Here is a 26724-nt window from a genome sequence, read left to right on the forward strand (position 1 = left end):
CTGGACGCATTCGGGAACACACCAAGCTCAATAAGGAAATTCCTTATCCAAACACCCTCCTTCGCGGCTTCCAAAGCCGCGATGTACTCGGCTTCTGTCGTAGAATCGGCCACCGTCTCCTACTTGGAACTCTTCCAACTAACAGCACCACCATTTAGCGTGAACACAAATCCTGATTGTGACTTAGAATCATCTTTGTCGGTTTGTAAACTAGCATCGGTGTAACCTGTTATAACGAGCTCCTCCTCACCTCCATAGACGAGGAACATATCTTTAGTCCTTCTCAAGTACTTAAGAATGTTTTTCACCGCTGTCCAGTGACTCTCACCTGGATCAGACTGGTGTCTGCTTGTCATACTTAGCGCATATGAAATATCTGGGCGAGTACTTATCATTGCAAACATGATAGATCCAATAGTCGAGGCATATGGCACTCTACTCATGCGATCCCGCTCATCAGCAGTCGAAGGACACTGAGTCTTGCTGAGATGTATGCCATGTGACATAGGCAAGAACCCTTTCTTCGCCTCTTCCATGCTGAACCGCTTCAACACTTTGTCAATGTAAGTATCTTGGCTTAATCCTATAAGCCTTCTCGATCTATCTCTATAGATCTTAATGCCCAGAATATATGCCGCTTCCCCTAAGTCCTTCATCGAAAAACTATTTTTCAGTGAAGTCTTTACGGACTCAAACATAGGAATGTTATTTCCAATCAGTAATATGTCATCCACATATAAGATTAGAAATACTACAGAGCTCCCACTAACCTTCTTGTAAACACAAGACTCTATGAGAATGTATAGAAAATGCATCGAATTGACATAGGAACAAAAATCATTAAATGGTGACTTTGTCAGGTCCATTAGGAACAGAACAATTACTATCTACTCCCTCAATTTTTATTTGTAAGGTGCACATTCATATCAAGATTCAAATTTTACAATATTTAACCAATAATTTAACTATCAATTTTTTATTTTTATAATGTAAACTTTATACGGTTGGATTCGTAATCAAATATACTTTACCATGGTTATAAGTTTGTAACCATAAACAATATCAGATAAGATAAATAAATAGTTAAAGTGTAATTTAAAAAACTATGCCAAGTTACACCATGTCTTATAAATATAAACGGAGGGATTAACAATTAACAACACCACTTGTGAAAAACTCAAATGGTATGAAAAAAACTAGCTCCCGCGCTATTTGCGCCGGTCACCCTGCTAGTTTTGTAGAAATCGTAGCCGAGGTTCCATGGGCCTCTCGTAATAACCTATAAAATGCACCATCGAATTACCAGCTACATTGTTGATGAACTACCATCGGAATGGGCAGCTGGAGCTCGGACCATGGCCCCACTTTACCTGGTCAAGCCATAAGCCTGGTGTAAGACAACTGCATGGTTGGCACTCAGGAAATCAGAGAGGTAGAGGGAGAGGGAGAACAATAAAATCAGAGGGGGGTCTTTGCGCAACAGTGCAACTCGTAGAAGCGCTTACTCCCTCCGTTCAAATCCGTTCAAATTGCAGGTCGTTTTGGTTTTTTAAGGTACATAGATACTATTATGTATCTAGACATACACTATATCTATAAAAAAAAACCAAAACGATCTACAATTTGGAACAGAGGGAGTAGTAACAAACCAGATTTGCATCTACACATCCATCAGGCGTTCAAACAATGCTGGGGAGAATATAGATTCACAGGCAAATAGCGGTTTTTGAACAAATATCAGCAACTGTCACACTACTGATCCAATTTAACAACAGGTTTTGAACAAATATTAGCTAATGTTACACTACAGATTCAATTCAACAGTCGGTTGGTCTGCCGGGAAAAGTGGCTACAACCGTGTTGATTGTTCTGTTGAATTTTGGCGCATTGATTGTTCTGTTGAATTTTGGCGCCGCAGAGGGGATCCATCGTCAGTGTCCTGCGAGGGAGTTGATCCACTCGAAGATGGCTTAGCTCCAGCTGAGATGATGTTCTTGAACCAAGCTCCCTGGAAATTAGGGCTGCCTCTGTTTTGGTTGTTACCTGGAGACTCCGGCGAGGCTTGATTTTTTGAAGCCAGGCCTGCCATAAATCTGTATGCTACTCTACTGGCATTCACAATTTCTGTTTTAGCCTGCCTGAACTGCAAGACACAAATTCACAACCGAAAAAAAAACATATTAAGTAAAGTAATCCAAGATGTCACATATCGTCAATATTCAAAGAAAAGAGGACTACACAGAGATGTATAGAAAAAACAGTCTTATGAAGAACATATTTCATCTAATTGAAATGACGCATGAGACTATAACAGCATTTTACATAATCAATACTACAAACACGAATATAAATGGTATTTGCATTGGTGTGAAAAAAATGGAGATACAAAACATGAATAGAAGACTAGTGAAGTAATAAAAGCACGGAGCAATCATGAATCATGATTCATGATAAGCTACAAGCTAGGATTAAGTAAATTCAAGCTGACATCGTATCACGTTTTCAATGTTGATACTCACTTATTCTTCAAATTAATGGGGAAAACTGCATCTCATAATTTCCTATGCAACTCAATATGCCACTAACTGCTTTACTGAGTTCAGATAATAATATGGTGCTCTCAAGAAATTTTTGATGATGCAATGCATCAACATCTCAGACTTAACAGATAACAGTCAAGTACATAGTATACAATATAGTGTAACACAGCAGCTGTTGATAATAAAATAAACAGCCATGTGGCCCATGCCACAAGGTGATCTTGCTATTGAAAATAAAGAAAATGCACAGCCATAAACAAATAGACTACATGTACCTTAACTGCTGTGTTCTCAGCAACAACCACGGCAGTATCACCAGCATTGGCAAAGCGATTAACCCAACCTGCAAGGTTAGACCGAAATAGAATAAAAGGTTAGCTAACTATGCCATTTCAAACTTAAGTAACACTACCATGCTAGTCTGTTAGCAACATAGAAAAAAATTCCGCTAATCCAACAGTAAGATCTAAATGATTAGCACCTACTTGACCGAGGGAAATTTTCAGCCTTGCTTAAAATTGCCACATAAGCTAGTGCATTAAGCTCCAAAGTTGAGTCTTACAGCTAGTAGCATTCAGCTTTATACCCTAACCATGCTATCCTAGCAGTTTTGGAGATCGTGGCAATGGAGGGTTTTTGCCAATAATGGATAGCAGTTTAGTCGTAGGATATGTGGCAAATATGGACATCATTTTCACATTTCCATTTCTTTTATAACAAGTCTATGCAATAGTGAACTGGGGCTGTATGCATCTGCAAAAGGTCGGAACTCTCTTGCCATTACCTAAAAGGACATATTATCCTAAAGCTTCACATTACAGAACAGCACACCAGTTTCAGTGGCACCAAGATCCTTGGTTCAGAATTCATGATTTTTCACAATATTCAGTTCACATGATTTTTCACGTTCCTTCAGTTTGTTCATTATTTTCCTAGCCAAGCATGTAAATCGCCATCTAAACTGTACTAATATGCAACCTTCCTACCATTTCGAGGACGCAGACGCACTTTTTCTGAAAAAAAAACTCGAGTATCATATAGAACGCCAGGCATTACACAGCCTGCCCAATTCAGAAGAACAAAGGAACCGAGGAGAGGAGCCCCATTTCCTGGGTCCTTACCTGGGAGCTTGGGGACGCCGAGCCTCTCGCAGAGCACGTCGCAGAAATGGTTGCAGTTCCTGGAGAGGAGGTCGTAGGAGTGGCCCGGCCACTCGCGGCTGAGCTCCCGGAGGATCCGGTTCACGGCGGCGATGCCGCACTCCGTCTCCCCGAGCACGATGCGCTCCCGGTACGTGTACATGGGGTTCTTCCCGACGGGGCAGCTGAAGACGCCGCTGCCGGTCTCGCAGAACCCGAACGACCACTCATCCTCGCCATAGACCTGCGTCGCGGCGGGGTCGGAGAAATCGCGTGAGATTTAGGGATCTGGGGGAAGCTGGCACGCAACCGCAAGGGTCGCTCGCTGGGATCTGGGCCGGCGGCGAGGGAAGAGAGGAGAGCGGAGCCGGTACCTGGATGGCGCTGTGGAAGATGCCGCCGAGGCCGATGCGGTCCTTGAAGATGCGGTTGATCTGGAGGATGGTGTTGTTCGTCTTCTCGGAGTCGCTGTTGGTCACGTCGTACACGTGGAGCACCACCTCCTTCATCTCAGCCCCCCCACGGCCCGGCCCTCCGGCGGCAGCGGCGGTGGCGGTGGAGGTTGCTGCTGCTGCGGGCCTGCGGCCGCGCGATGGGGTTTGGGGAGACGGGAAAGCGAGGGAGGGGATCGAAGCGAGTGGGTGGGCGGTCGCTTGCAGTTGCAGCCTTGCAGGAGAGGAGCGGAGAGGACAGAGGAGGCGGTGGTGGTGGTGGCGGACGCGGGTTGGGTCGGTTTGCTCTTATCGGCCCTTCGGGGATCTCGTTGATGATGGGTCACTGACGACCGGGCCCGGCACAACCGGTTCCCTTTTCTGATTGGCGTTTCGATCCAGGCGGCGTGGCGAGCACTAGTGGCACATGACAACACACAGTAGAAGCTACTGAGCAGACAACCTGTCCAGCAACAAATTTCCCACGACCCGGTGCAGAATTCTTCGATCAGATATTTCTGAGTAATCGATGTGATCCTTCGAGTTTCGTCGCCTCTCGACTAGTCTTTCAAACTTGTCATTTGAACTTAGCTTCATCCCTGGTTCTCTGTGATGTGCCGGATCAGCGACAAGCGTCGTAAAAGAAAAAAAAGAAAGGGACTAGCAGAGAAAAAATAAAAACGGATAAAAATTTGGGGACTAAATTGACCAATTTCACAATTGAGGGGCGAATTTAAACCTTACCATAGATCTTGAATTTTGAAACATGTTTATTCGTTGTCTGAACACAAACGTATCACTACACTGCCCTGCCCCAAGGATATGCAATCGATCACCACAGCTGTCTGTGCCTACAAAAGCCACGCAGGAGATCAGGTCAATTTTGTCACGTCCCCCTCCGGGAGAAGCTAGCCTCTGTTTTGTCACCAAACTTTGCGATATGTACTAGCAGTACAGATGGGGGAGTACCGCTCGTGCCTCCGAGTCTGACTTACACGTCAGAGTAGACGACCCGTGACGACACTCCTGTCACCTTCCCCTGCCGATCATACGAACTACGAAGGGGGGAAAAAGTTTTCCTTTCAAGACTTTGTATTCTTGATGAACAGTGGACACTACTATATAATGGACGTGCCGAGCTACTCTGCTACTGATCTGACATACGTCGTCCATGGCGTTCCGTGTCCGCCTCGCCGTGCTCTTCCTGCTCGCTCGTTGCCTCCTCTGCTCCCCCGCCGATGTCGATTTCGTCTACAACGGCTTCCGGGGCGCCGCCAACCTGACCGTGGACGGCTCGGCGTCGGTCCTGCGCGGCGGCGCGCTCCGGCTCACCACCGATGGGAACTACCTCATGGGCCACGCCTTCTTCGGCCCGCCGGTGCGCATGGTGCTCGGTGGCGATGCCGTCGCCTCCTTCAGCACGGCCTTCGTGTTCGACATCGTGACCGCCGGCGGCAGGGGCGGCGGCGCCGGCCTGGCGTTCGTCGCCGCGGCGTCGAAGGTGCTGCCCGGAGCAAGCCCCAGCCTCTACCTTGGCCTCATCGGCAAGGACACCATGGGCAACGCCTCCAACCACGTATTTGCCGTCGAGTTCGACACGGCGCAGGCGCCCGGGCTCCTGAACGAGATCAACGACAACCACGTTGGCGTCGACCTGAACAGCCTCGTGTCGAACGTGTCGGAGCCGGCGGGGTACTTCGCTGACGACGGCAGGAAGGTCCCGGTGCCGCTCGAGAGCCGGCAGCCGATCCAGGCGTGGGTGGACTACGACGGCCGCTCCAAGATCCTCAACGTGACCATAGCTCCCGTGTCCGTGGCAAGTCGGCCTCGCCGGCCGCTCATCTCGCAGCCGATTGACCTCTCGCCGATCTTTAAGCAGGACATGTACGTTGGCTTCTCGGCAGCAACCGGGAAGCTGGCGAGCTCACATTACGTCCTCTCATGGAGTTTCCGCACTGGAGGAGCTGCGCAGTCCATCGATCTCTCCCAGCTGCCGGAAGTTCCAAAGCCGCCACCTCCTCCGCTTTCCAATTCCGGTAGCATATCCGCCGCAATCATGATCGCCGCACTGTCCTGCGTGGCCACTCTTCTTGTGATCGTCGCGGCAATCGTTGCTGCACTCTGGCTGCGGCAGAGGGCGGCCCTCGCCGACACGCTCGAGGAGTGGGAGCTGGACCACCCGCACCGGTTCCCGTACAAGGAGCTCTATAAGGCGACGAAGGGGTTCAAGAACAGTGAGCTTCTCGGCGCCGGTGGCTTCGGCGAGGTGTACAGAGGCGTGCTCCGGCGGTCCGGTGATGTTATGGCCATCAAGCGGATCTCGAGCAACGGGTCGCAGGGGATGCGCGAGTTCGTGGCCGAGATCGCGAGCCTCGGGCGCATGCGGCACCGGAACCTGGTCGAGCTGCGCGGGTGGTGCAAGCGCGGGCAGGACCTGCTGCTGGTCTACGAGTTCATGCCCAACGGCAGCCTTGACACGCACCTGTTCGGCTGCCGCGTCGGCGACGGCGAGCCCCGGCCGCTGCTGTCATGGGAGCAGCGCGTCAGGATCCTCAGGGGCGTCGCGTCGGGGCTGGTGTACCTGCACGAGGAGTGGGAGCAGGTGGTGGTGCACCGCGACGTCAAGGCCAGCAACGTCCTGCTCGGCGCCGACATGGGCGCGCGGCTGGGGGACTTCGGCCTCGCGCGCCTCTACGAGCACGGCGCGGACCCCGCCACGACGCGCGTCGTCGGGACGCTGGGCTACATGTCGCCCGAGATCGTCGTGACAGGCAGGGCCACCACGGCCACCGACGTGTTCGCCTTCGGCGTGCTGCTCCTCGAGGTGGCGTGCGGGTGCCGGCCCATCGACCCCGTCACCGGCGTCAACCTGGTGCGCTGGGTCCGTGAGCTCGGCGTCAAGGGCGACCTCGTGCACGCCGTGGATGAAAGGCTTGAAGGGCGCTACGACGTTGAGGAAGCGAAGCTGGTGCTATGGCTGGGTCTCGTGTGCAGCCAGACGCGGCCGGAGGCGCGGCCTACCATGAGGCAGGTCTGCCAGTACCTGGACGGCGAGGTGGACATGCAGGAGGAGGCCATGATCGTCTTTGCAGACGACGATCCCGTCGAGTTCGGCTCAAAGGCGTCACTGACTTGGTCGTCGTGCGCGACAGTATCAGCAGGCTCCCTGCAGGGTGGCAGATGAACAAACCTGTTCCATCAACCTTTTGGTGAAACCCCGGCTCAAGATAATCAGAGAAACCAGATTAGCAAAGACAATCTAGAACAGTAAGCTCATAATGTAGCGTATTTGTGACAATACAATTGGGAAGCGCTGTCAACTCAGATATACAGGGGTTGTTCAAGTAATCGTCTACAAAATTACAATCATAGATACATAAGAATAGTTTATGAAATCAACCGGTATAATACAAGCCTGGGTTCAGGCATCTGAAAAGAAATACAAACATCGTTTGTTCTCACAAGCCTTTAAGAGAATTGGTATTGCGGCAACAACCCATGTCCGTGTGCCCAACAAGCAGTGTGAAAAATAATCTATGCACACAGACATAAGTTTTTGCATCCGCTGGAGCTAGAGATCTTCAGATGCCTTGCAGATAACTTATCCTGCACTCGCACAAAGCCAAAGAACGGGGAAGGTTAGAGGACTCAACATCAGGAATACAAATGTACTGTTTTGGAAAACCAACAATACATATAACAGTCCTGATCTACGAAAATTCCCCACACTCCAAATGGTGAAGTGAAACTAGAGAATTAGCACGAGGAACTTATCTAAAGCAAAGGTACACCGGCAGCTTCTGTTAGTTCACATCAACTTGGCATATAAGCAATTCTTTTCTTTCAAAATGCTATGTGTAGTCTAAATTAGCGAGCTTGGCACATCACAGAAATTCCTCCATAAGTAGTCTGCAAAAACCTAGGCAGGATCTAGATTGGTGTCACAAACTACATTCATTTAGGATCTAGATTGTTAAGAGAAACTATATTAATTTAGGTGAATTCATTCTTTTGGACAAGCCATTCTCAAGCCTCAACAGAAACAATACAGACCTTTGCTCTTAGTAGGGAGGATCCGGGTTAAAGGCTAAAGATTCCCTCCAGATGAGTTCTTTTATATGTGCTTCTGTAAAGGATGGTTGCTCAAAATCAAAGCTGAAAGGTGCAGGGCAGGTAGGTTCTTCATTAATGTCATGAAGAGAAGCCAAGTATGGGTGATGCAGAGCCTCATCAACTGCACAAGAAAAAATGTATTTGAGTTTATAGTGAAGCCACCACTAATAAAGTGGTTTTTCGTGAAGCCAGGTACCTGTGATCCGTCTGCTTGGATCAAACACGAGCATTCTCTCCAACAAATCGACTGCACCGGCAGACATGTTGCGGAAACGCAAGCGGAAATCCTGCCTTGGAAACTGTGGTAGTTGTTTCATGTATCTTTTTGCATTATCACTTCGAAGGAATCCCAGGCTTGCATCATCTGGTGAGCCTATTAGCTTTTGGAAGGAAAGAGAACTCAATAATATTGATACTCAGATTAGAGCGGTGCATTTTAACAAAGGAAAAAAGTACTAAATGGTGTATAATAATAAAAGTTAACAATGGATCCTACAATTATCCAGGATGTCTGTGAAAACAAATTGTTGGGTTATGAGAATAGAATAAGTCCAAAGATCATTAGAAGATAGGAAAGTTCACAGAAATAAGAAGGTAAGGGAAAAGGTCAGATCTGGTAAAGACTGTAAATTGTAATTACTCAACAAATTTATATTTGAAGTTACAACATATATGAAGAAAACAAGATATGTTAATATCTAGGTTTTCTGAATGAACCAATCATTCAATCACTGTATTATATTAAGGAAAATGCTAACTGAAACAATTCCTGCGGATAAATTTACCTCAGTGATCAGTTTTAATTGCTGGATGTAATCCCGTCCAGGAAACAGGGGTTGCCGAGTAACAATTTCACCTAGTATGCATCCAACTGACCAGACATCAATGGCAGCAGTATACTGTGAACAGTTCAACAGCAGCTCTGGTGCCCTGTACCAACGAGTGACCACATACTCTGTCATGAGATCTGTCTCCGAAGTGGTTCTTGCAAGCCCAAAGTCTGCAATCTTGAGGTCACAATTTGCGTTTAGGAACAAATTGCTAGGCTTTAGATCCCGGTGCAATATATTTGCTGAGTGCACATATTTTAGCCCTCGTAGCAACTGATACAAGAAGTACTGCAAGGGAAAAGGAAAACAATAGAATATATCATTGCTGCTAAGCTGAAATGTAGGAAACAAATATGCAGGGCATCATTTCAACAAGGTAGCAAGACAGTATATGGTAATCATTTCTGAATTGGGCAAAAGCAATGTTTATTTAGGTATTGGATTCTTATTTATTTGATATGACATAACTTTGGAACAAGCAGAAGGAACATACCTGGCAATGATCATCAGTCAATGGCTGATTTGAACGTATGATCTGATGGAGATCTGTATCCATTAACTCAGTAACAATGTACACGTCATTAAAGTTCTCTCTACTTGGTGGGCGTATGACGTCCTTTAAGGCAAGGATCTGAGACCAAATGTTAAAATCATAATCATAAAAATTAGATAATAGGAAATTCATTGCTGAGTAGAAGTGTACTACATGGTTATGACACATACATATGAAATTTGTGAATAAATCGAACCTTCACTGCTACTTCAAGCCATGTAAACAAAAGCAGATAGAATCAATGGTACAAGTCTGCCAAATTGACATTGGTGGATACGCGACCAACCTTGTGGAGGGTGGGTTTACCCCACCCCATGGTCTTTGGATACTCCTTATTTAGCAAAGTACAAAAGGCTACACTTCTCCCTCCAAAAGAAATTAAATTTCAAACAAAACAACATACCCTCCCTGATTCAGCCCCACATTCCCATTTCCCTTCACATGTCAACCATGAAAAGCTGAAGATGGAGCTTTGTCCTCCTTCCTATTTATAAAAGTCTACATGAACAGTGAAGTTTATAGTCTCATGTAGCAGTTTGCCTCGGAAGGAATTGAATACATTGAGTAACAGCTAACAAGAGCAGTAACTGTGCTTTTTTTAAAAGTAGTAACAAAAAGCACTGCATGTTGCACCCATTTTTAGCAAATTGGCAACATATACAAATACAACTGAAAAGACTAGCACAACTGCAAGCTTGCTATAATAACCTACAGCACACGCACAACATATCGCTTAGAAGATTTTGGACGAACAAACAAGGGAAAGCTCTAAAGCCCAGTATCACCACACCAGAAATGTCCAAACTCCAAAGGCAGTTATCATGCATACGTACGTTCTCGTGGTCCATGTGGCGGAGAAGCTTGATCTCCCTCAGCGTCCGCTTGGCGTCGATGTGGTTGTCGAACGCATTGCCAACCTTCTTGATCGCAACCTCCTCCCCTGACTCCGAGTTAACAGCCGCGCTAAAAACACAGAAGGCGAAAAGGGGGAATACATAAGCACATCTACGGCAAAACATTCAGGCGCCCCCACTTCATTTCACCATAAAGTTCATTCCTAAAGCGTTGAGGGGAAAGGGGAAGTACATCTACGGCAAAACATTTTTGCCGCCGCGCTTCGTTTCAACATAAATTCTTGCCTAAAGCGTCACGGCAAAGCGAATCTACAAGACGCGCCCAACCACGCGGCGTAGGTCGAACCAAGGCAGCAACTCGATTCGACACCACCCGCGCGGCGACCCGGGAGCGAGAGAGGGGGGGTGGGGGGGGCGGGGGGAGGGGACGCACCAGACAATGCCGTAGGCGCCGCGGCCGATGGGGCGGATGGGCGGGGCGTACTTGGAGGAGACCTCGAAGAGGTTCCCGTACACGTTGTACAGCACGTAGCGCCCGCCGTGCGTCGCCATCCCCTTGATCTGCGCGCCACCGCCGCCGCCGGAGGAATCCATGGCTTCTTCTTCGCCGCCTTCCTCACAGCCGCTCGCGAAGGGGGAGGGGGAGGGGGAGGAGGGCTAGGGTTGTGTGGCGCTAGGATTGGTGCTGCTTGACCAGCGTCTAGTCGTCGGTGGGCTGGGGGGACTCTGGTGGAAGAAGCTTCCCCCTTTTTGACTTGGGCGGCGACTGTGGAATGGGGGTGGGGGGATGGATGTGGGAGCGCCGGAGCGGGACGAGGAAGAGGAGAGCGCGTGGGGGCGGGCGGTGTTACCGTGTAGCACTTTTTTGGGAAAAGACCCCCGTATTCTTTTTTTTCCTCTCAGATTATTTAACGGGGTGTTTGATTCCACCTTGCTAAACTTTAGTTGCTAAACTGCCAAACACTCTGGCTAAAAGGTGAACTGGACAACCTATACCGCTCATTTATTGCTTATCTCCCCCCTCCTACGCACCTTGGTAGATAGATCTTTTTATAGCTCATTAAATATCTTTTAGCAAGAGTATCCAAACAGTTTTTGCTAAAATTTAGCAACTAAAGTTTAGCAAATTTTAGCTGAAACTTTAGCAAGAGTAACCTGTTAACAGGACCGTATGTTTGTATTTCCTACGTGCCAATGAAACTAGCTACGGAACATGAATCCACGTGAAATAGGGATGTGCGTATATAAGGCATCAGGACTCGGAAAGTTCATCTGTCCTCGAATAACGACTTTTTGTTTTTGTTCATGAGATTTTCACGATATTGCAAGGACTAAATTGTTACATTGAACTTATCATAAAACTTTTACGTTACGGACAGTGTCTCGTCAGCAAGATATCAAAATGTCACCAGCCAAAATGGTCAATCCGTGACCTTCACGACTTTTGCTATGGCCTTATTAAATTCCAACTTCCAAGTAGTTGGCATAGAGGATTTCTTTTCTCTCGGGGCGTCTCCTCCTTTTGCAACCAAGTCCTCTTGATCTTACTAAGATCCACACGTTTCTTCCACGGTCAGCATCAGAGGCTTCAAGGTGATGTGTACGCAGCGGAGGCCGGAGGGGTTTGTGTGAAAGCTCGAGTGGCCGAAGTCCCAAGCAATCTGAAACCATGAGCTTGCCCCTTGCGACTTGCGTTAGTCGTAGCCCAGGTCAACATGACTGAAGTTTCTAGTGAACGGTCATCGTACGGACAATGGAACAGGACTGAATTTTGTGTGTATATTTCAAAGATTGTGGTATCGACGTTCGAGTTAAACTATTAGGAGATACCGGTGGCAGGTCAAATCTCTTATCTCTTACTTTTTTTTACAACTAAAGCCTCATCTAGTAGAGCTCCTCCGACTCCTTCCAAAACAGCTTCGGCTCTAGCTTCTTTGGTGGAGTAGTTTCTCCAGTGGAGCTGAAGCCGTTTTGCAAAATGTTTGGTAAAACGACTTCTCAATAATAATATGGGTAATTTTATGATCACTTAATACTTGGAGAGAGAGGAAAAGCCGGAAACCACTTTTTTCTCCTCCTATTTAGTGTAAGTCGTTTTGCGAATTCTTCATGATTTCGGTGGTGAAGCTGTTTTGAAATTGCCATTTTTATAGGACATCACCAAAAGTCGGTGGAAAAATATTTTGAGAAGCTAAATGTTACATAAACAATAATAAATAATAAATAATATATAACTGAAAAAAGAGAGAATGAGACAAATCTTTGGTGCGTTGTTTTCTTTCGTCGTCCGTCTGCCCACTCCCGCCCGCCCCCGTTTTTTTTCCGTCTCTTCCTACCCCGCATCGCACGCCGCCTCCTGGATCCCGTGTCGCCTCCACACCCTTCGCCGCTGCCCTCTTCCTCGCAGGGCCAGGGGACGGCCTGTCGCCGCTGCCCTTCCCGCCACCCTCCCCACCCGCTGCCAAGCGCCCCAAGATGTTCTTCTCCTCGGACTCGGAGGCTGACGCCGAGCCTACCTCGCCCTCCGCCGCCGGCGCGGGGGCCGACCCCGGGCGGCGCCGCCCCAGGTACAAGCACCGCAAGGTCGCCATCCTCCCCAGGGCGGCGCCTCCGTCGCTCGATCTGCGCCTCCTCTCTCGCTCCATCACCTAGCGGTGACGCCCCATCTCCCGCCGGAACTCGATCGCCAACCATCCCGCCGATAGTGCGTGGGCTGTAGGAACGGGGATCCGTGCGAACCATTTTCTCTGGCAACAAACCGGCGACGGCTGCATCTGTTCCGGCAGCGGCATCTGGACGTCTCTGCCTGCAAGTTTGGCAACGCGGTGCCCGTGCAAGCCTTTAGGTAATCACTTCCATGATTTTTGTCCATTCCATTCGACCAATCATCGTAGGATTGAATGGCCGTGGGATTAGTTTTTCCTTTCCAATCATCATATCACGAGATGGCATGAGCCATCATAGCAATTTTGTGGCCGGCCGGGAGCCCCAATGGTTGCTGTGCTTTGCTGCCTGCTCCTGCAACTTTTTTCTAGAATAATAAAAAATTCTACTTTCACTTGACACACGCTTGATTTTATTTTGTCATTACCAAAAAAGGACCTGGCTAATTTACCGGCCGTAAACTAGCCTAGTCGTACGGCCACCCCTTTTTTCCACTCACTTTCCTATTCTCAGGAGAAACTGTCGCTGCTGTTTTTTTTTTTCACGGGCAGAGACTGCAAACTGCACCACGTAAGATTCCCCACGAAAAGCAAAGATTCCCAAGTTAAAAAAACAGTATCTTCACAACCGAGCATCAAAACCAAAATTTGATTGCACCATCTTGTTAGTTTAAACAAAAGCTTCAAAACAAGATCCCACTTGAATATGCTTTGATCATATACAGTATAAAACAGTTTTGTTAAGAGCTAAACGCATATTACAATAAACTCAGAAGCAATTTAGAACAAATGTACAAAGCAAATTAACATCATTCAAAGCAACATAGTTTCTTCACTAAAAAAAGGGAACAACCGAGATGAAATCCCTGCAAAAGTAGCACTTTTACTTCACATACAGAAAGAACACATTCGCAAAATGACAATCCATGTAATTGACATCTGAAACCTTACTGGAGTGCTGAGTTGCTTATTGGAGACCATATTATTACCTATCTAAAATTATATAATTGCCTAAATCGGATCCATGTTTATTGCCAAAATCAGGTCCATAAAGCTCGTGAGTTGATTGCAGAAACAGTTAAAAAGGTGGTACTTCACCTTATATAATTTCGTCTTCATGCTTGTTTTAAAGATACTTACTGAAGTGAAATTTCATTTTCTTTATTTCCAGATGGATAGACCAAAACTGTTTGAGCATTATATCCGAAAGAAGATAGCTATCGCCCAAGCTATTGGTCTGATTCCCACGGTATTATCTTAGTTTTACTGATAATTGTGAATAATTCTACATCTTTTCATTTTTTTTCTAATACATGTTATCATTGTTTACCTAATAACAAATGGAGGATGCTAATATTGTCATCTTGCTATTTACTGGAGTCCTAGACTCTGTTGCTATTGCTGCTATTTCCTTATAAACAAATGGTGGATGCCAATATTGCAATCTTGCTATTTATTAGAGTTATGTACTCTTTCTGCTGCTATTTCTTATTCCTACTAAAACTCTCAACCCTGCATGCTGGTGGAATCCAGGTCTAGATACTTTGGCCAGGGCTATTATAACCCAAAACTAGGCACAGTAAAGAAAGCATTTAGTCTGTTACAACTGCTGTCTTGATAGATTGGAGCATTTATGCATACTCCCATTTTATTTCTGTCAAATTTCCTGGTTGATGTTGGCATATGTGATGGACACTAAAAATAAATGCACTGATGTTAATGCATTACGTATCAGTCATGTAAAGGTTCACGAGCTGTATACAGAAATCTGTATCGCTACAGTCTGTCTTGATTATGCTAGACTCGATGCTCCTGCTTGTTCATGTGCATAGGCTATGATCAATTTGTAGAGATTCCATTGTCATTACAACATAAACTTTTAAGAGCAATGTTCTCTGACGACCATGCACTAAGGAGAGAGATGAGATGACCAATTGGACCAAGGATCATTCTTATGTTACTGCTGTACCATTGTCTACCGAAGTTCCTTTGATCTAGAATAGCGGTATATGCTTGTTTTTTCTTGAAACTCAGTTCTTGATGGATATGCTTTCATGTACAGGTTAAGCAAGCATCAGCAGAGTCAGGGCAGCAAATAGATACTTGAAGCAAAAGGGTGGCAGCCATTAAGTGGATTAATGTTTACAATGAGGCGGCTCTCAGGCTACAGTGAGATGCATGTACTGATGCTACCATAGCACCTGACGAACATAAATATAGGGCGAGGAAAGCTGACGACGCCACGGAGATTCTGCAGAAAGGGATCCTCATTCAGGCAGCTACCCAGCAAGCATTTTCATGATGAAGCTCAAGCTCTGCATTTGGCATCTCTGCTGGTCAAGCTCTTAAATCTTCATACTATCTCACAGACAACCAGTCGCAGGCTTCAAACATACAGCAACAACACCCAATATCGAATGCTGTCGAGTGGATATTGAGGCCTCTCTTGGCTGAATAATTCGCCAACGACTACTATGCCAAGCAATTCCAAGGCGTGCCAACACAAATGCCCATAGATTAGCTAGGCAGGCTTGTCAAGTGGCAACATTAGACACAGTTAGCTGCTGCTTCTCATGCTTCCAAGTTGGACATACGGAGTGCGTCTGAATGCCCAATGACACAAGACACTTTTGGTACTTTTACCAGAAAGGTAGCAAACCCTTCTCACCCCGCGCGCAAACCACAAGCAGGGCTGAGCAAACATGGCGCGGCGGTGCCGTCCCCCCACCCGTTCGTGCACATCGACGCGGCGGCCGGTCCACTCGCTTCTCCCCTTCCCGCCCCTGATCCCGCACCTCCATCCCGATTTTTCCGCCGGCATCCAGTGCCCGCAACGCGTCTCTTTCCCGTCATCCCGTCTCCCTCTCAGCTTGCCGTTGATCTATGCCTGTATTTTTAATTTCATAGTTTCCTATCAAACTTGTACATCCATTGTGGCTGTAGTTTAGTGGTGAGAATTCCACGTTGTGGCCGTGGAGACCTCGGCTCGAATCCCAGCAGCCACATGCTTTTTTAGGCAATTTTTTGTCCGTTTCCATTCATTCTTTTTTTTTTTCCCCCCGCGAAAGTTCAGCGCATGCGGGACAAGCTTCACCCTTGAGGCCAGCCACATGCTTTTTTAGGCAATTTTTTGTCCGTTTCCATTCATTCTTTTTTTTTTCCCCCCGCGAAAGTTCAGCGCATGCGGGACAAGCTTCACCCTTGAGGCCTTGACCGGCTTCGGGACAGGCTTGTCGCGGCCGTCGATGGCGACAAAGACGGTGTAACAACCCATGAGATCCAAGCCAAGACGTGAGTAATTCCAGGATAAAATTTGAATTTGGACCTCCATAACTCGAAAAGATGCCCTCTTCTGTATCTGAATTTCTTCTTGTTTTCTGTCCGATTTGCACACCACTGCTCCTCTTTTCTCTTATCATTAGTGGCCACCTGTCATACTCCAGCAGCCCAGGCCCAGCTTGACAGCTTCAGTCTCTTTTCTCTTCTGCTCAGTACATGGCCCGCAAGAACCTGCTTGTCCCCAAGCAGAGGGATGTGGAAACAACAATTTCTTCGATTCTAAGGATGAAATCTTGAACATGGCACTGCTAAAGTTGAATGTGCAGATCACTAACCGAATGAAGTACCAAAGGCGCACGTCTGCCTCATTATATGATGAGCACCAGAAATAAGAGAGCCCTCACTGAACCCTGCATAATCCTCATTACTTTCATGGAGAGTAGCTTGAGCTGACCTCAGTATTGTTTGCGCATAATATGGCGAGTGAATAACTTCTCTTGTGGTCATGCTTAAGGCCAGCTGTTCAGAACACATCTGATCTAACTCTAACTCTACCAAGACATCCAACACTACTGGGGAAAAAAAATATAACAAGGCAATTCCTCTTGAAACATAAAGCACCAATTTGACGCCACTTGTATGGCTGCCTTCCTTAGTATAATCTCTCTAGCCTAGCGAAAGCCCCCGAAAAGCTAAACCCGCCACGCCACAACAATATCATTGTGAAATCTGCTCCATCCGTTTTAAAAATATGACATTGTTAAGGAAATGCCTAGCTATGGTATCTAGAGTAGGCATATCTTTCTTTTGAGCAGCCAACCATATATGGGAGAAGGACATTGCAAGGCTAAAGAACAGGAAAGAAAGGATTATGGAAGCGCTGGGTTTTGCTGATCTCCGTCACAAGGTCTACAGTGCATTGCTCCCTGCCTTCAATCCAGAGTTCTCAAATGTGCAGCAAGTCTTCGAAAATTAAGAGTGTTCTGGAGTGGAAAGAAAACGGTCTTTGATAGACTGAATTCCAGTTAACTACGGACGCTTCAGTTAACATTCTATTTACTCTTTAGCAACAAGCATCAAATTCTGATCGAGCATAAAGAAACACACTGAGGTAGGATGCATTCTTATTGATACCCATTACTAAGTGAATGCAGCAAGTGTCACGATGATGACCAGTTGATCAAAATGCATAAGCATTCATCTGATCAGTTTATTTGTACACTATCTCCATGACTCTTCGGATACAAGCAGGCAAGCATCCCATCATCTCAATACAGCTCGAACTCAAGCGTTCTTGGTTGTAGCAATGTGAGTCTCGTAGGCCAGCTGCGCGGCCAAGAGATCGACCACAGCGGTGCCGACGGACTTGAACACGGTGATCTCGTCGTCGCTACGCCTCCCGTCGACGGTCCCGGCGGCCAGCTCCGCGAGAGTCCCGGCCACATCGCTCCTCCGCAACACGCCGCGCTGGACCGCGCCCACCAGCTCCCCGGCCTCCTCCATGGCGGCCTCGAAGTCGATGAACACCCTCCCGCGGCGCAGCGCCTCGTCGTCGCACTCCCGCATCTCCGGCGTGAACGACCCCACCAGGTCCAGGTGCGCGCCGGGGCGCAGCAGCTCCCCGCGCACGATCGGCTCCCGCGACCCCGTCGCGCAGCTCACGATGTCCGCCGCGGCCACCGCCTCGTCCATGCCGCCCGCCTCCTCGACGGCGAGCCCCGGGTGCGCGTCCCGGAGCCTGGCGACGAGCGCCGCGGACTTGGACCTGGTGCGGTTCCAGACGAGGACGCGGGAGATGGACGGGAGGGCGGCGATGTGGGCCTCCGCGAGGTAGGGTGCGAGCGCGCCGGCGCCCGCGAGTGCGAGGACCGAGGGCGGGCGGGACGGGGAGGCGAGGAGGGAGGCGGCGAGCGCGGAGACGGCGGCGGTGCGGAGGAGCGTGAGCGCGGAGCCCTCGATGGAGGCGAGCGGGGCCCCCGTGGCGGAGCTGAAGAGGGAGACGGCGGCGTGCACGGAGGGGAGGCGCGGGGAGTTGGAGGGGAAGGAGGTGACGGCCTTGAGCGCGAGGTACGGGAGCGAGGGGTGCGCGCACCAGGAGGGCATGAGGAGGAGCGCGGCGGACGGCGCGGTGGGGACCGGGAACGAGACGCGCTGCGGGCACTGGATGCCGGCGGAGAGCTCGGGGTGGGCGAGGCCCGCGCGGAGGTGCGGGATCAGGGACGGGAACGGGAGAAGCGAGTGGAGCGCCGCCGCGTCGATGTACACGAACGGGTGCGGCGGAGGCGCCGCCATGCTTGCTCCGCTCTGCTCGTGTGGTGGGATCGTCGGTTTGCGATGCGGGTTTTGGGGGTGAAGAGGGGAAGACGAAGAAATGGGAAGGCAAAGGGGAATAGAGATTAGTTATTTTTTTAAAAAAGGGGGAGTAGCGTTGACCGAGAATGACTTGGGCTGTCCTAGATTTTATACTGTATTTTTATTGCCTTTTCTTTTGAACGACTGTATTTTGATTGCTACTCGTCAGCATACCAGTCCACACGATGAAGCACGGGAATTTGATGCGATATTTCCATACCAGTACAAATTATGGAAAATCCTTGTGAATTCAACGGAAGAACGTATCTTCTCTGTTGGTTTCCTTTCTGCATCATGGGCTGCGCATGCAGCCGTGACTTCTGAGAAATGATCGTGTAACTGTAACAAACACTTTGGTCTCTTCAACTGCAGGGCAGGAATTGAATTGGCAACCCAAATCCGAGCTCGTCTACGCTTGCCACTGCTTGACTTGCAGCTGATGAACTTTCCAGTCCACCTTGCGAGTTGGTCATGACAACAAAAAAAAAAAAAAATGCGACGAAATGGAGACCTGGACTCTAGACTTGAGACTCCCCCGGTCCACGTTCCCAAAGTGGAATAAGAAGCAGGGCACTATTAAGTGGCGACTTCCATTTCCAACTTGACAAAGAGTAGTGTCAGATTAATTTCCAAGCTTCATTCATTGGAGCAAACCAAGTAGCGCTCAGTCGTCAGTCATTAACGAGTGCACCAGCAAAAAGCTCAACAGCTGTTCGCTTTGAAGCATGACCGTATCCCTTTGGTACCGTTGCCAAATCAATTGATCTACTCTAATCACAGAGGACATTTTGCTACCTCACCGTGCCTGTCCAAAGTTAACTAGTAGAGGTCTAGAGAAGCAGTACTGTTGCCTGGGTCTATTTTAGATCAGACCTAACAAGTTTGTCAGAAAGTCCGTTTCGTTTTCGGTCAGTCAAGTTTTCAGTACCTCGGAGCATTGAATCTTTTGCCTAACGAAACGAATAGGTGCCTCTAAGGGGCGTTTGGTTCCCTTTGACATCAATGTTTAGATACTAATTAGGAGTATTAAACGTAGGCTATTTACAAAACCCATTACATAAGTGGAGGCTAAACAACGAGACGAACCTATTAAGCCTAATTAATCCATCATTAGCAAATGTTTACTGTAGCAACACATTGTCAAATCATGGACTAATTAGGCTTAATAGATTCGTCTCGCCGTTTAGCCTCCACTTATGTAATCGGTTTTGTAAATAGTCTACGTTTAATACTCCTAATTAGTATCTAAACATTCGATGTGATGGGTGCTTAAAAATAAGCAAACGAACCAAACCAGGCCTAAAGCTTGTACGGATTAGAGCTGGCAGAATTTTCTGAACTGAAAGAAAATCCGAGGAAATTCATCCAGGGCTCGGTTGGAAACACAATAACCCTCTCCAATTCATATGTATCGGGAGCGATTGAGGTGGAAATTAGTTCATTTTCTGCTTTAATCCACATGTTGCATGTATCGGGAGGGAATGAGTTTATCCAAACAATTCCTTAGTAGGCAGGGAAGTGAGTCTTGAAACAACTCGTGAAGTTTTTGGCAATTGGTAAAGGGAGAGAGAGGTTTGGCTTGGCTTGGTCTTCCTACTACTCGCGTTTTACGTTGCGCTTTTGATGTCTGAACTCTGAAGTCTGAACTGGTTTGAGCTCTGACGGCAGGGCTTTAGCCCGTGGCTCTTTGCTGCACGCAGTGTGAGGAGGTGCAGTTTGTTTCTTCGTCTTCATCTAGCTGTAGTCGCTCTGGACCTTGCGCTTGTTCATCTATACCACGGTCCACGGCTCCATTGATCCACTCAATTATGAATAGCCCAAACACAGGTTAAACGCTGTGAAAAAACAGAGTTGAGAACATGACAGCCAATCAGCCCGCTGGCGCTACAGCAAGCCAGCAACAAGCCATAACGCCAGGAGCTCAGCGCGCTTGCAATCAGGGTAGCGTCGGCGCAGTTGGAGGCTTGGAGCGACGGCGAGTCGGCGACAGGCGGCAGCATCGCACAGTAACGCGCGGACACTGCAGACAACCAGCCACCCGGCCAATCTCTCCACTGTCTCTCTTGCCACGACGGCCAGAGCAACGGTCCGTAATACGGCCGGCGACGAGCTCAATTTGCACGTCGTGACCCCGCGGCTCCTCCATGAAGATCGACTGTTGAGCCGAATGTTGCAATTTCCTAGATCGAAGCATCGACTTCGAGCTAAGTGGTGATGTTTCGAATTGGAAGTCCAATTTCGAGTCGTAATCTACCACACAACAACCTCATCGTGAAACCTACCATTTTGAGTCCAATATGGGTCAGTAGGAAATGCGTTATACTACTCCGTATTTGTTATTGTCGGTCACTGTTTCTTGTTCTGCGAAACACTGTTAAGGAAATGCCCAGTGATCGTATCTAGCCAAATCTTCTCTCTCTTTTCCTTTCTTTTATACAGACAAGAACGAGGGATGCAATGCAACAACCATATCTGGAGCAGAAAAACAGACCGCACTGTTAACAAGCCCACCGAGGGAGCTGTGCTCGTTTCACCGGGACAGTTCGAGTGTCGTGGTACCCTAAAGTAAAGCACACTCCAGTGCTGGAGATCACTAACAGCTCCCCTCGATCGGCATTACAGCACCGACCAAGCGAACTCGCAGCACCGACGGTTTGATCAGCTCACGCATCACCAACATCGCACCCTCTCGCCTGGCAGAGGCGCACTAGCTGCACCTAAACCGAACCAAACTGATTAAACCAGACTTTTTTTTATCTAATCTCCTTGCGATATTGAATTTCCTTTCTCTCAAAACCGAATCTCTTTCCGTGCTTTCGTCCAAGCAAAGTTTGTCGTCTCTCTCGTGTTTAGTGTTGTGCCGGACGCAACCCGCACGGTTCGCAGTAAGATGTGTGCCGCTCGTGGAGTTCAACAGAAATTTAGCATCGGTTTGGCCGTACCAACTCAGGCGATCAAACTGCAATCATCACCAGAAACGCGCCTGTACTAATTGGAATTTGGAAGATGAGCTGTTACCGAAAAACCTAAGGCCCGTTCGGCTGGACTTATAAGCCGGCTGATAAGTTGAAATGGCTGATTTGCTGTGAGAGAAAAATACTATTTGGTGGCTGATAAGCTGAAGCGAACAGGCTGCTAATGTTACCGACGGAAATTTCTTGGTGCGTCCCAAGGACTTTTACCCTAATGCATTTTTTTCCTAGCTCGCCATTTACGAGCGTTGCTAGACCTCGGAGAAACTTGCAGCGACATGGTCTCCCGAACCATGAAGGAAAAAAGATCATTTTACTCCCATAATTTATTCACTTTCCTGAACTATTCCAGCTGGCCCAATCCACTCTAATGAGTTTTTTCTTTTTCATTTATCCATGTATAAGTTCAATTTTTGTGAGCTACATTAAAACTTGTACTAAAGAATTTTTCATGGTTATTTCATAGCTTAGAAATATTTAATATAAATTTGATCTTAGATATAAAATGCATGGTAATTATGAAAAATATGTATTATATTTTTCTAACATAGGACATTATATTATAAATCAACTAACCAATTTTGAAATTAAACTTGTACGCGAAGAAATAAAAAAAAGAAATCTAATTAGAGTTAGATTGGACCGATTAAATAATTCGGCGGCGGAGTAAAGTGAAATTTAATTTTGTTTAGGAGATTAAACGGATAAAGTGTATCGATGAAGAAAGTAAAATGGATTGTTTTTCCAATCACGAGAACTGTGCTCTTGGTTCTGAAGAACCGATGGCCGTCGATCACCTACATGTTGGTATGTTCTGTCGGGACGGTGACATTGGTTCAAGATGCTACGCCCTTCGAAACACCAAAACTTATGCCATGTTTGAAGGATGACCTCCTTAATTAGTGGATTAATGGGAGGGAATAGTTTTATTATGGGTGTGTTTGGTAGGGTTCCAGATTCCCGTAGAAATGTTTCAGATTGATATTCTTTTTGGAAACATTTTTCTGATGAATCAGAATCATTTTGTGAAATTATTTGGCTACATTCAGATTCTGAAAAGGTAGGTAACACGCTATTTTACATAAAAAAAATTAAAAAATAGATAGGTTCACTGAAAAATGTTGAAACTTTTTTGTGAGTGAAGAATGGTGCTAGTGTAACCCATTTTTAACTTGTTGCACTTAAAAAGGATTAACAAAAAAATACAATTGCTAGTGCAGTGTGGAGGTAAACAGAATCCAACGAAACTACCCTGAGGCCGTTTCAGGTGCCTAGGCAAAAAAGAAAAAAAAAAGGAGAATCGATTCAAGTGATTCACCGGTGAAACGTTTCACCCCTTTACCCATTTGGCAGTGATTCAAGTGTTTGTTTCTTGCTAGAATCTGAAACGTTTCGAGCTGCCAAACGGAGTCTATATATCTAAACATCGTATCTATCTAATAAATGTATAATAAAAGTATAATTTGGATGGAAATTTGGATGGAGTACTCCGTATTTATTTCTCAATAAGCAGCGGTTCTCTCGTGTCATCAATTTTGAAATATAGTTTCAGGGAGACCTAAACGGCTAATTTGGTAAAAGAAAAGGCACATCCACCACACAGCAACACCGCAGAACACTAGTCCCTTCATCAGCTAGAAAAAAACCCTAATTAAATAGGCAACCGAACCAAAACTGAGAGCTTCCACGGCTCAGCGTCGGCGCGCAGCCATGACTGCTCCGCCGAGGACGCCACCCCCGCCCACCGCGCGGCCCGTGGCGAGCGGCTCCCCGCACCGCCACCCCCGTCCCCCTCCCGCTCCGCGCCACCATCTCCACCCGCAGCACAAGCAGCAGGGCGCCGCGACGACGTCCGTGCTGGGCGTCGGCGTCCCGAACGCCTGGCTCTCGCAGCGCACCCCCGTCCTCGGCCTCCGCGCCTGGGTCCTCGTCGCCGCCGGCGCCGCGGCGGCCGCCCTCGCCCTGCTCTGCCTCGTCTTCTGCCTGTGCCGCCGCTGCCGCCGGCATCGCCCCCCTCGCCTCGCCCCGAGCGCGCACCGCCCCGGCGCCAGCAGGTCACTCAGGCACCGCGTGCACGCGCATCATGAGGCGGTGGCAATGCCGCCGGCCAAGGATGTCGAGGAGGCCTCCGCCCGGTGGCGCCCGCCGCCGTTCGAGCCGCCGATCGAGGTCATCAAGGCGGAGCAGAAGGCGCCGCTGATCCTGGCGGAGCATTTCGCGAGGACGAGCGGCGAGTCGGCGACGAGCAGAAGCGGCGATGGCGGAAGCACCGACAGCGGCGGCGGCAGCGACGCGGAGGTTCCCGAGGCGGCGCGGCGCGGGTGGGGCCGGCGGTACACGCGCCGGGAGATGGAGGAGGCCACGGGCGGGCTCGCCGCCGCGAACGTGATGGGGGAGGGTTGCTACGGTGTCGTGTACAGGGGCGTGCTCCGGGACGGCACCGCCGTCGCCGTCAAAAACCTCCACAACAACCGGTAAACTTGGTTCCTCCGCTTCCGGATTTGTCCGTTTGGATTTGCGGTTAGATTCGAAGCGTGAACAGATTTTACACGCGAAACTTTCTGGAGTCGTTCAGTTGCTGGGCTTCTGTCACCGATTCTCTATTTACTGGATCTCATACTGAAAAATCTCTCATTTCGAATTTTAGAAAAGAAAATCTCATTAACCATATGCTCTTTTGAGTTAGTTGGGCGCGTGAACATAGGTAGTTGTTACATTTGAATTTTGGGTAAGGAGTAGTAAATTGCTCCTCCTCCTGGGACCAAAAAGAGTTCAAATCGTGTCTACTGACAGACGCTGCCTTACCAATTTGCCATGGTGGAGATAGAAAAAAAAGAATAAAAAGGATCACTTATTTTTGAATGTTTCATCAGGGGCCAAGCAGAGAAAGATTTCAGGATGGAGGTTCAGACGATCGGGCGTGTCCGGCACAAGAATCTGGTCAGTTTGCTCGGCTACTGCAGCGAAGGAGCATGCAGGTACAGTGCAAATATCATTTAGTGTACATCCTGAATTTCATTGACAGTATTTTGACCCAAGTCATTGCTGCGGCCACTTCATCAGGATGCTTGTTTACCAGTACATGGAGAACAGTAATCTGGATAAGTGGCTGCACCACGATGACAGTGAAATCAGTCCACTGACCTGGGACATCAGGATGCGCATACTCCTTGGAACGGCCAAAGGGTAACGCTTTTATTTTCTTTATTTATCCATACTAGCTTGCCTGTCTAATGTCCGGACTGAAATTAAGATTACCAGAAAACATTAAAACTTTGTTGACAGTTGACACAGTACACTAGTAATGCTCTTAATGGCCATGATTAAGAAAGTTGTAAGTTGCGCCTGAAAGCAACAGTGTCTGTACCACATTGTCACACCTGTCGAAAACTGAATCATGCCGACGCTCGTGTGCACTTTCTGGGGGATGCAGGTTGGCCTACCTTCACGAAGGGCTGGAGCCCAAGATAGTTCACCGCGACATCAAATCCAGCAACATTCTTCTCGACCAGCAGTGGAACGCCAAGGTGTCGGATTTCGGGCTCGCCAAGGTTCTCTGTTCTGAGAGATCCTACGTAAACACGCGGGTCATGGGAACGTTCGGGTGAGTGTCGATTTCCTCTGTTTTTGCAGGGACGGCCGTTGTTCTAGTTCAACATTGGCTACAACATTTGCTGCGTTGCAGGTATGTGGCACCGGAGTACGCGAAAACCGGAATGCTGACCGAGAGGAGCGACGTTTACAGCTTCGGAGTGCTGGTCATGGAGGTCATAACCGGCCGGACTCCGGTGGACTACACAAGACCAGCCGATGAGGTGAGCTACCAGCTGCCACTCCTGCAATTCTTCGCTATGGGTTGCTCTGTGGCAACGCGAAATTGCTGCTCTCTGTTCAGGTGAACCTGGTGGAGTGGCTGAAGCACATGGTCGCCGAGCGGAGGGTGGAGGAGGTGCTGGACCCCAGGCTGCCGGAGCCGCCGCCGTCCAAGGCCCTGAAGCGGGCGATCCTTGCCGCGCTCCGGTGCGTCGACCCGGAGGGCAGCCAGAGACCCACCATGGCACATGTGGTTCATATGCTCGAAGACGACCAGATACAGCGAGACGTACGCCAATTGCGACATCAGTTTTAGCTTTCACAGTTTTGGGGTCTGATATTGACTAATCTGAAAATGCAATCACCCGCAGGAATTCAAGCTCGCCAGGGATCTGTCCCCTCGGGAGTCAGATAGCTACGAGCGCGAGCACTGCAGATGAATGGAGGCTACGCGAGGCAGGGTGACAGTGACACAGTATGGGACACTGTGATGGTAATAGCGAAATGTTTTGGTACCAGTTGAGAATTGAGATCTCCTCTCATGTACGACTGTCTACTCTGTGACAGCGCGATGGTTAATAACACAAGTATACGGTGTTCTTGAAACCAACAAGGCAACAACCCAACCCTGCCACCAGCTAATCCTTGATCCGCACCTTTTCTTTGCATGATTTAACCTAACACAAACCGCATTCTGCCTTGCCACTCTCTGAAGGAAGAAAAGTTTTTTTGGTTACGCCTCCTTACTGGATCCAACCGCCACTGCACTTTACGAGCCATCACATGGCGCTGCGCCGTACCTGCATGAATCGTTCCCGCCTCGATTGATGGTTTCCTGCTATGAACAGCGTCGTCACTCCAGCTCAATGCCAAATGCCATCATTTTGGGGCCACAATTTCTGGACGATCCTTCAAATCTAAGGGACCGATGATCGCACACATGATACACCACGAACAGGTTAAGGCTTTCCATGGCCGGTCGATGCAAATCAGATCAGCTGGCTTACACGAACTGACGAACACGCCGCGTTCTGGCAGAAGCCCGCGCGAGGGGCCGTAGCCGGCGGCGTAGTTGTTGCCGTCCAGTGTCCACCGCCGCGCCCATTCGCCGCCACGGGCAGAATTCGTGACGGTGCCGGCGGCAATGGCTCGTACCAACGCCCCTTGTGATCGGCACCGGCGCGC

At 48.3% G+C, this 26724-nt stretch overlaps 5 protein-coding genes and 1 long non-coding RNA gene across 9 annotated transcripts; 3 read left to right on the plus strand and 3 right to left on the minus strand.

Moving 5' to 3' along the window:
* Positions 1-1674: 1674 nt before the first annotated feature.
* LOC117837959 (deSI-like protein sdu1) lies at positions 1675-4397 on the minus strand. Its single transcript, XM_034717782.2, has 4 exons — positions 4054-4397; positions 3662-3923; positions 2816-2883; positions 1675-2143 (listed from the first exon to the last, which is right to left on the minus strand). The coding sequence occupies exons 1-4, from the start codon at positions 4186-4188 to the stop codon at positions 1850-1852; spliced, it is 759 nt and encodes a 252-aa protein (XP_034573673.1). The 5' UTR covers positions 4189-4397; the 3' UTR covers positions 1675-1849.
* Positions 4398-5250: 853 nt separating this feature from the next.
* Positions 5251-7294, plus strand: LOC117837956 (L-type lectin-domain containing receptor kinase S.4). The gene has a single exon (XM_034717780.2). It carries the CDS (start codon positions 5282-5284, stop codon positions 7292-7294), a length of 2013 nt encoding a protein of 670 aa, XP_034573671.1. The 5' UTR covers positions 5251-5281.
* A 61-nt stretch (positions 7295-7355) lies between these two features.
* Positions 7356-11261, minus strand: LOC117837957 (mitogen-activated protein kinase 6). Its single transcript, XM_034717781.2, has 7 exons — positions 10894-11261; positions 10440-10569; positions 9547-9684; positions 9009-9341; positions 8420-8603; positions 8164-8344; positions 7356-7716 (listed from the first exon to the last, which is right to left on the minus strand). Exons 1-6 carry the CDS (start codon positions 11052-11054, stop codon positions 8172-8174), a joined length of 1119 nt encoding a protein of 372 aa, XP_034573672.1. The 5' UTR covers positions 11055-11261; the 3' UTR covers positions 7356-7716; positions 8164-8171.
* Positions 11262-13033: 1772 nt separating this feature from the next.
* Positions 13034-15790, plus strand: LOC117840964 (uncharacterized). Of its 4 annotated transcripts, XR_004637131.1 has the most exons (4): positions 13034-13305; positions 14168-14209; positions 14295-14372; positions 15186-15790. It is a non-coding gene; the product is annotated as an uncharacterized lncRNA (long non-coding RNA). The 4 variants fall into 4 exon arrangements; XR_011897166.1 differs by having other exon boundaries at positions 14168-14372; XR_004637132.1 differs by lacking the exon at positions 14168-14209.
* A 1631-nt stretch (positions 15791-17421) lies between these two features.
* LOC117840963 (protein SAR DEFICIENT 4) lies at positions 17422-18830 on the minus strand. Its single transcript, XM_034721509.2, has one exon. It carries the CDS (start codon positions 18692-18694, stop codon positions 17687-17689), a length of 1008 nt encoding a protein of 335 aa, XP_034577400.1. The 5' UTR covers positions 18695-18830; the 3' UTR covers positions 17422-17686.
* A 4566-nt stretch (positions 18831-23396) lies between these two features.
* On the plus strand, positions 23397-26156 carry LOC117838474 (probable serine/threonine-protein kinase At1g01540). The gene is made up of 7 exons (XM_034718517.2): positions 23397-24200; positions 24600-24704; positions 24790-24912; positions 25160-25330; positions 25412-25541; positions 25622-25828; positions 25911-26156. Exons 1-7 carry the CDS (start codon positions 23437-23439, stop codon positions 25977-25979), a joined length of 1569 nt encoding a protein of 522 aa, XP_034574408.1. The 5' UTR covers positions 23397-23436; the 3' UTR covers positions 25980-26156.
* The last annotated feature ends 568 nt before the right edge of the window (positions 26157-26724 follow it).

The sequence above is a fragment of the Setaria viridis genome, chromosome 9 (assembly GCF_005286985.2).
Source record: "Setaria viridis chromosome 9, Setaria_viridis_v4.0, whole genome shotgun sequence".
In the NCBI taxonomy this organism is placed as follows: domain Eukaryota; kingdom Viridiplantae; phylum Streptophyta; class Magnoliopsida; order Poales; family Poaceae; genus Setaria; species Setaria viridis.

Coding starts and splice junctions, on each gene's coding strand:
- LOC117837959 (XM_034717782.2), bottom strand. CDS start 4,188: ATGAAGGAGGTGGTGCTCCACGTGTACGACGTGACCAACAGCGACTCC. Junction 2,884..3,661: donor CGGCGTCCCCAAGCTCCCAG/GTAAGGACCCAG, acceptor CTAACCTTGCAG/GTTGGGTTAATCGCTTTGCC. Junction 2,144..2,815: donor CTGAGAACACAGCAGTTAAG/GTACATGTAGTC, acceptor TGTGTCTTGCAG/TTCAGGCAGGCTAAAACAGA.
- LOC117837956 (XM_034717780.2), top strand. CDS start 5,282: ATGGCGTTCCGTGTCCGCCTCGCCGTGCTCTTCCTGCTCGCTCGTTGC.
- LOC117837957 (XM_034717781.2), bottom strand. CDS start 11,054: ATGGATTCCTCCGGCGGCGGCGGTGGCGCGCAGATCAAGGGGATGGCG. Junction 10,570..10,893: donor GGCGCCTACGGCATTGTCTG/GTGCGTCCCCTC, acceptor CTGTGTTTTTAG/CGCGGCTGTTAACTCGGAGT. Junction 8,604..9,008: donor AATTAAAACTGATCACTGAG/GTAAATTTATCC, acceptor TCCTTCCAAAAG/CTAATAGGCTCACCAGATGA.
- LOC117840963 (XM_034721509.2), bottom strand. CDS start 18,694: ATGGCGGCGCCTCCGCCGCACCCGTTCGTGTACATCGACGCGGCGGCG.
- LOC117838474 (XM_034718517.2), top strand. CDS start 23,437: ATGACTGCTCCGCCGAGGACGCCACCCCCGCCCACCGCGCGGCCCGTG. Junction 24,705..24,789: donor TGCAGCGAAGGAGCATGCAG/GTACAGTGCAAA, acceptor CCACTTCATCAG/GATGCTTGTTTACCAGTACA. Junction 25,331..25,411: donor CGGGTCATGGGAACGTTCGG/GTGAGTGTCGAT, acceptor GCTGCGTTGCAG/GTATGTGGCACCGGAGTACG.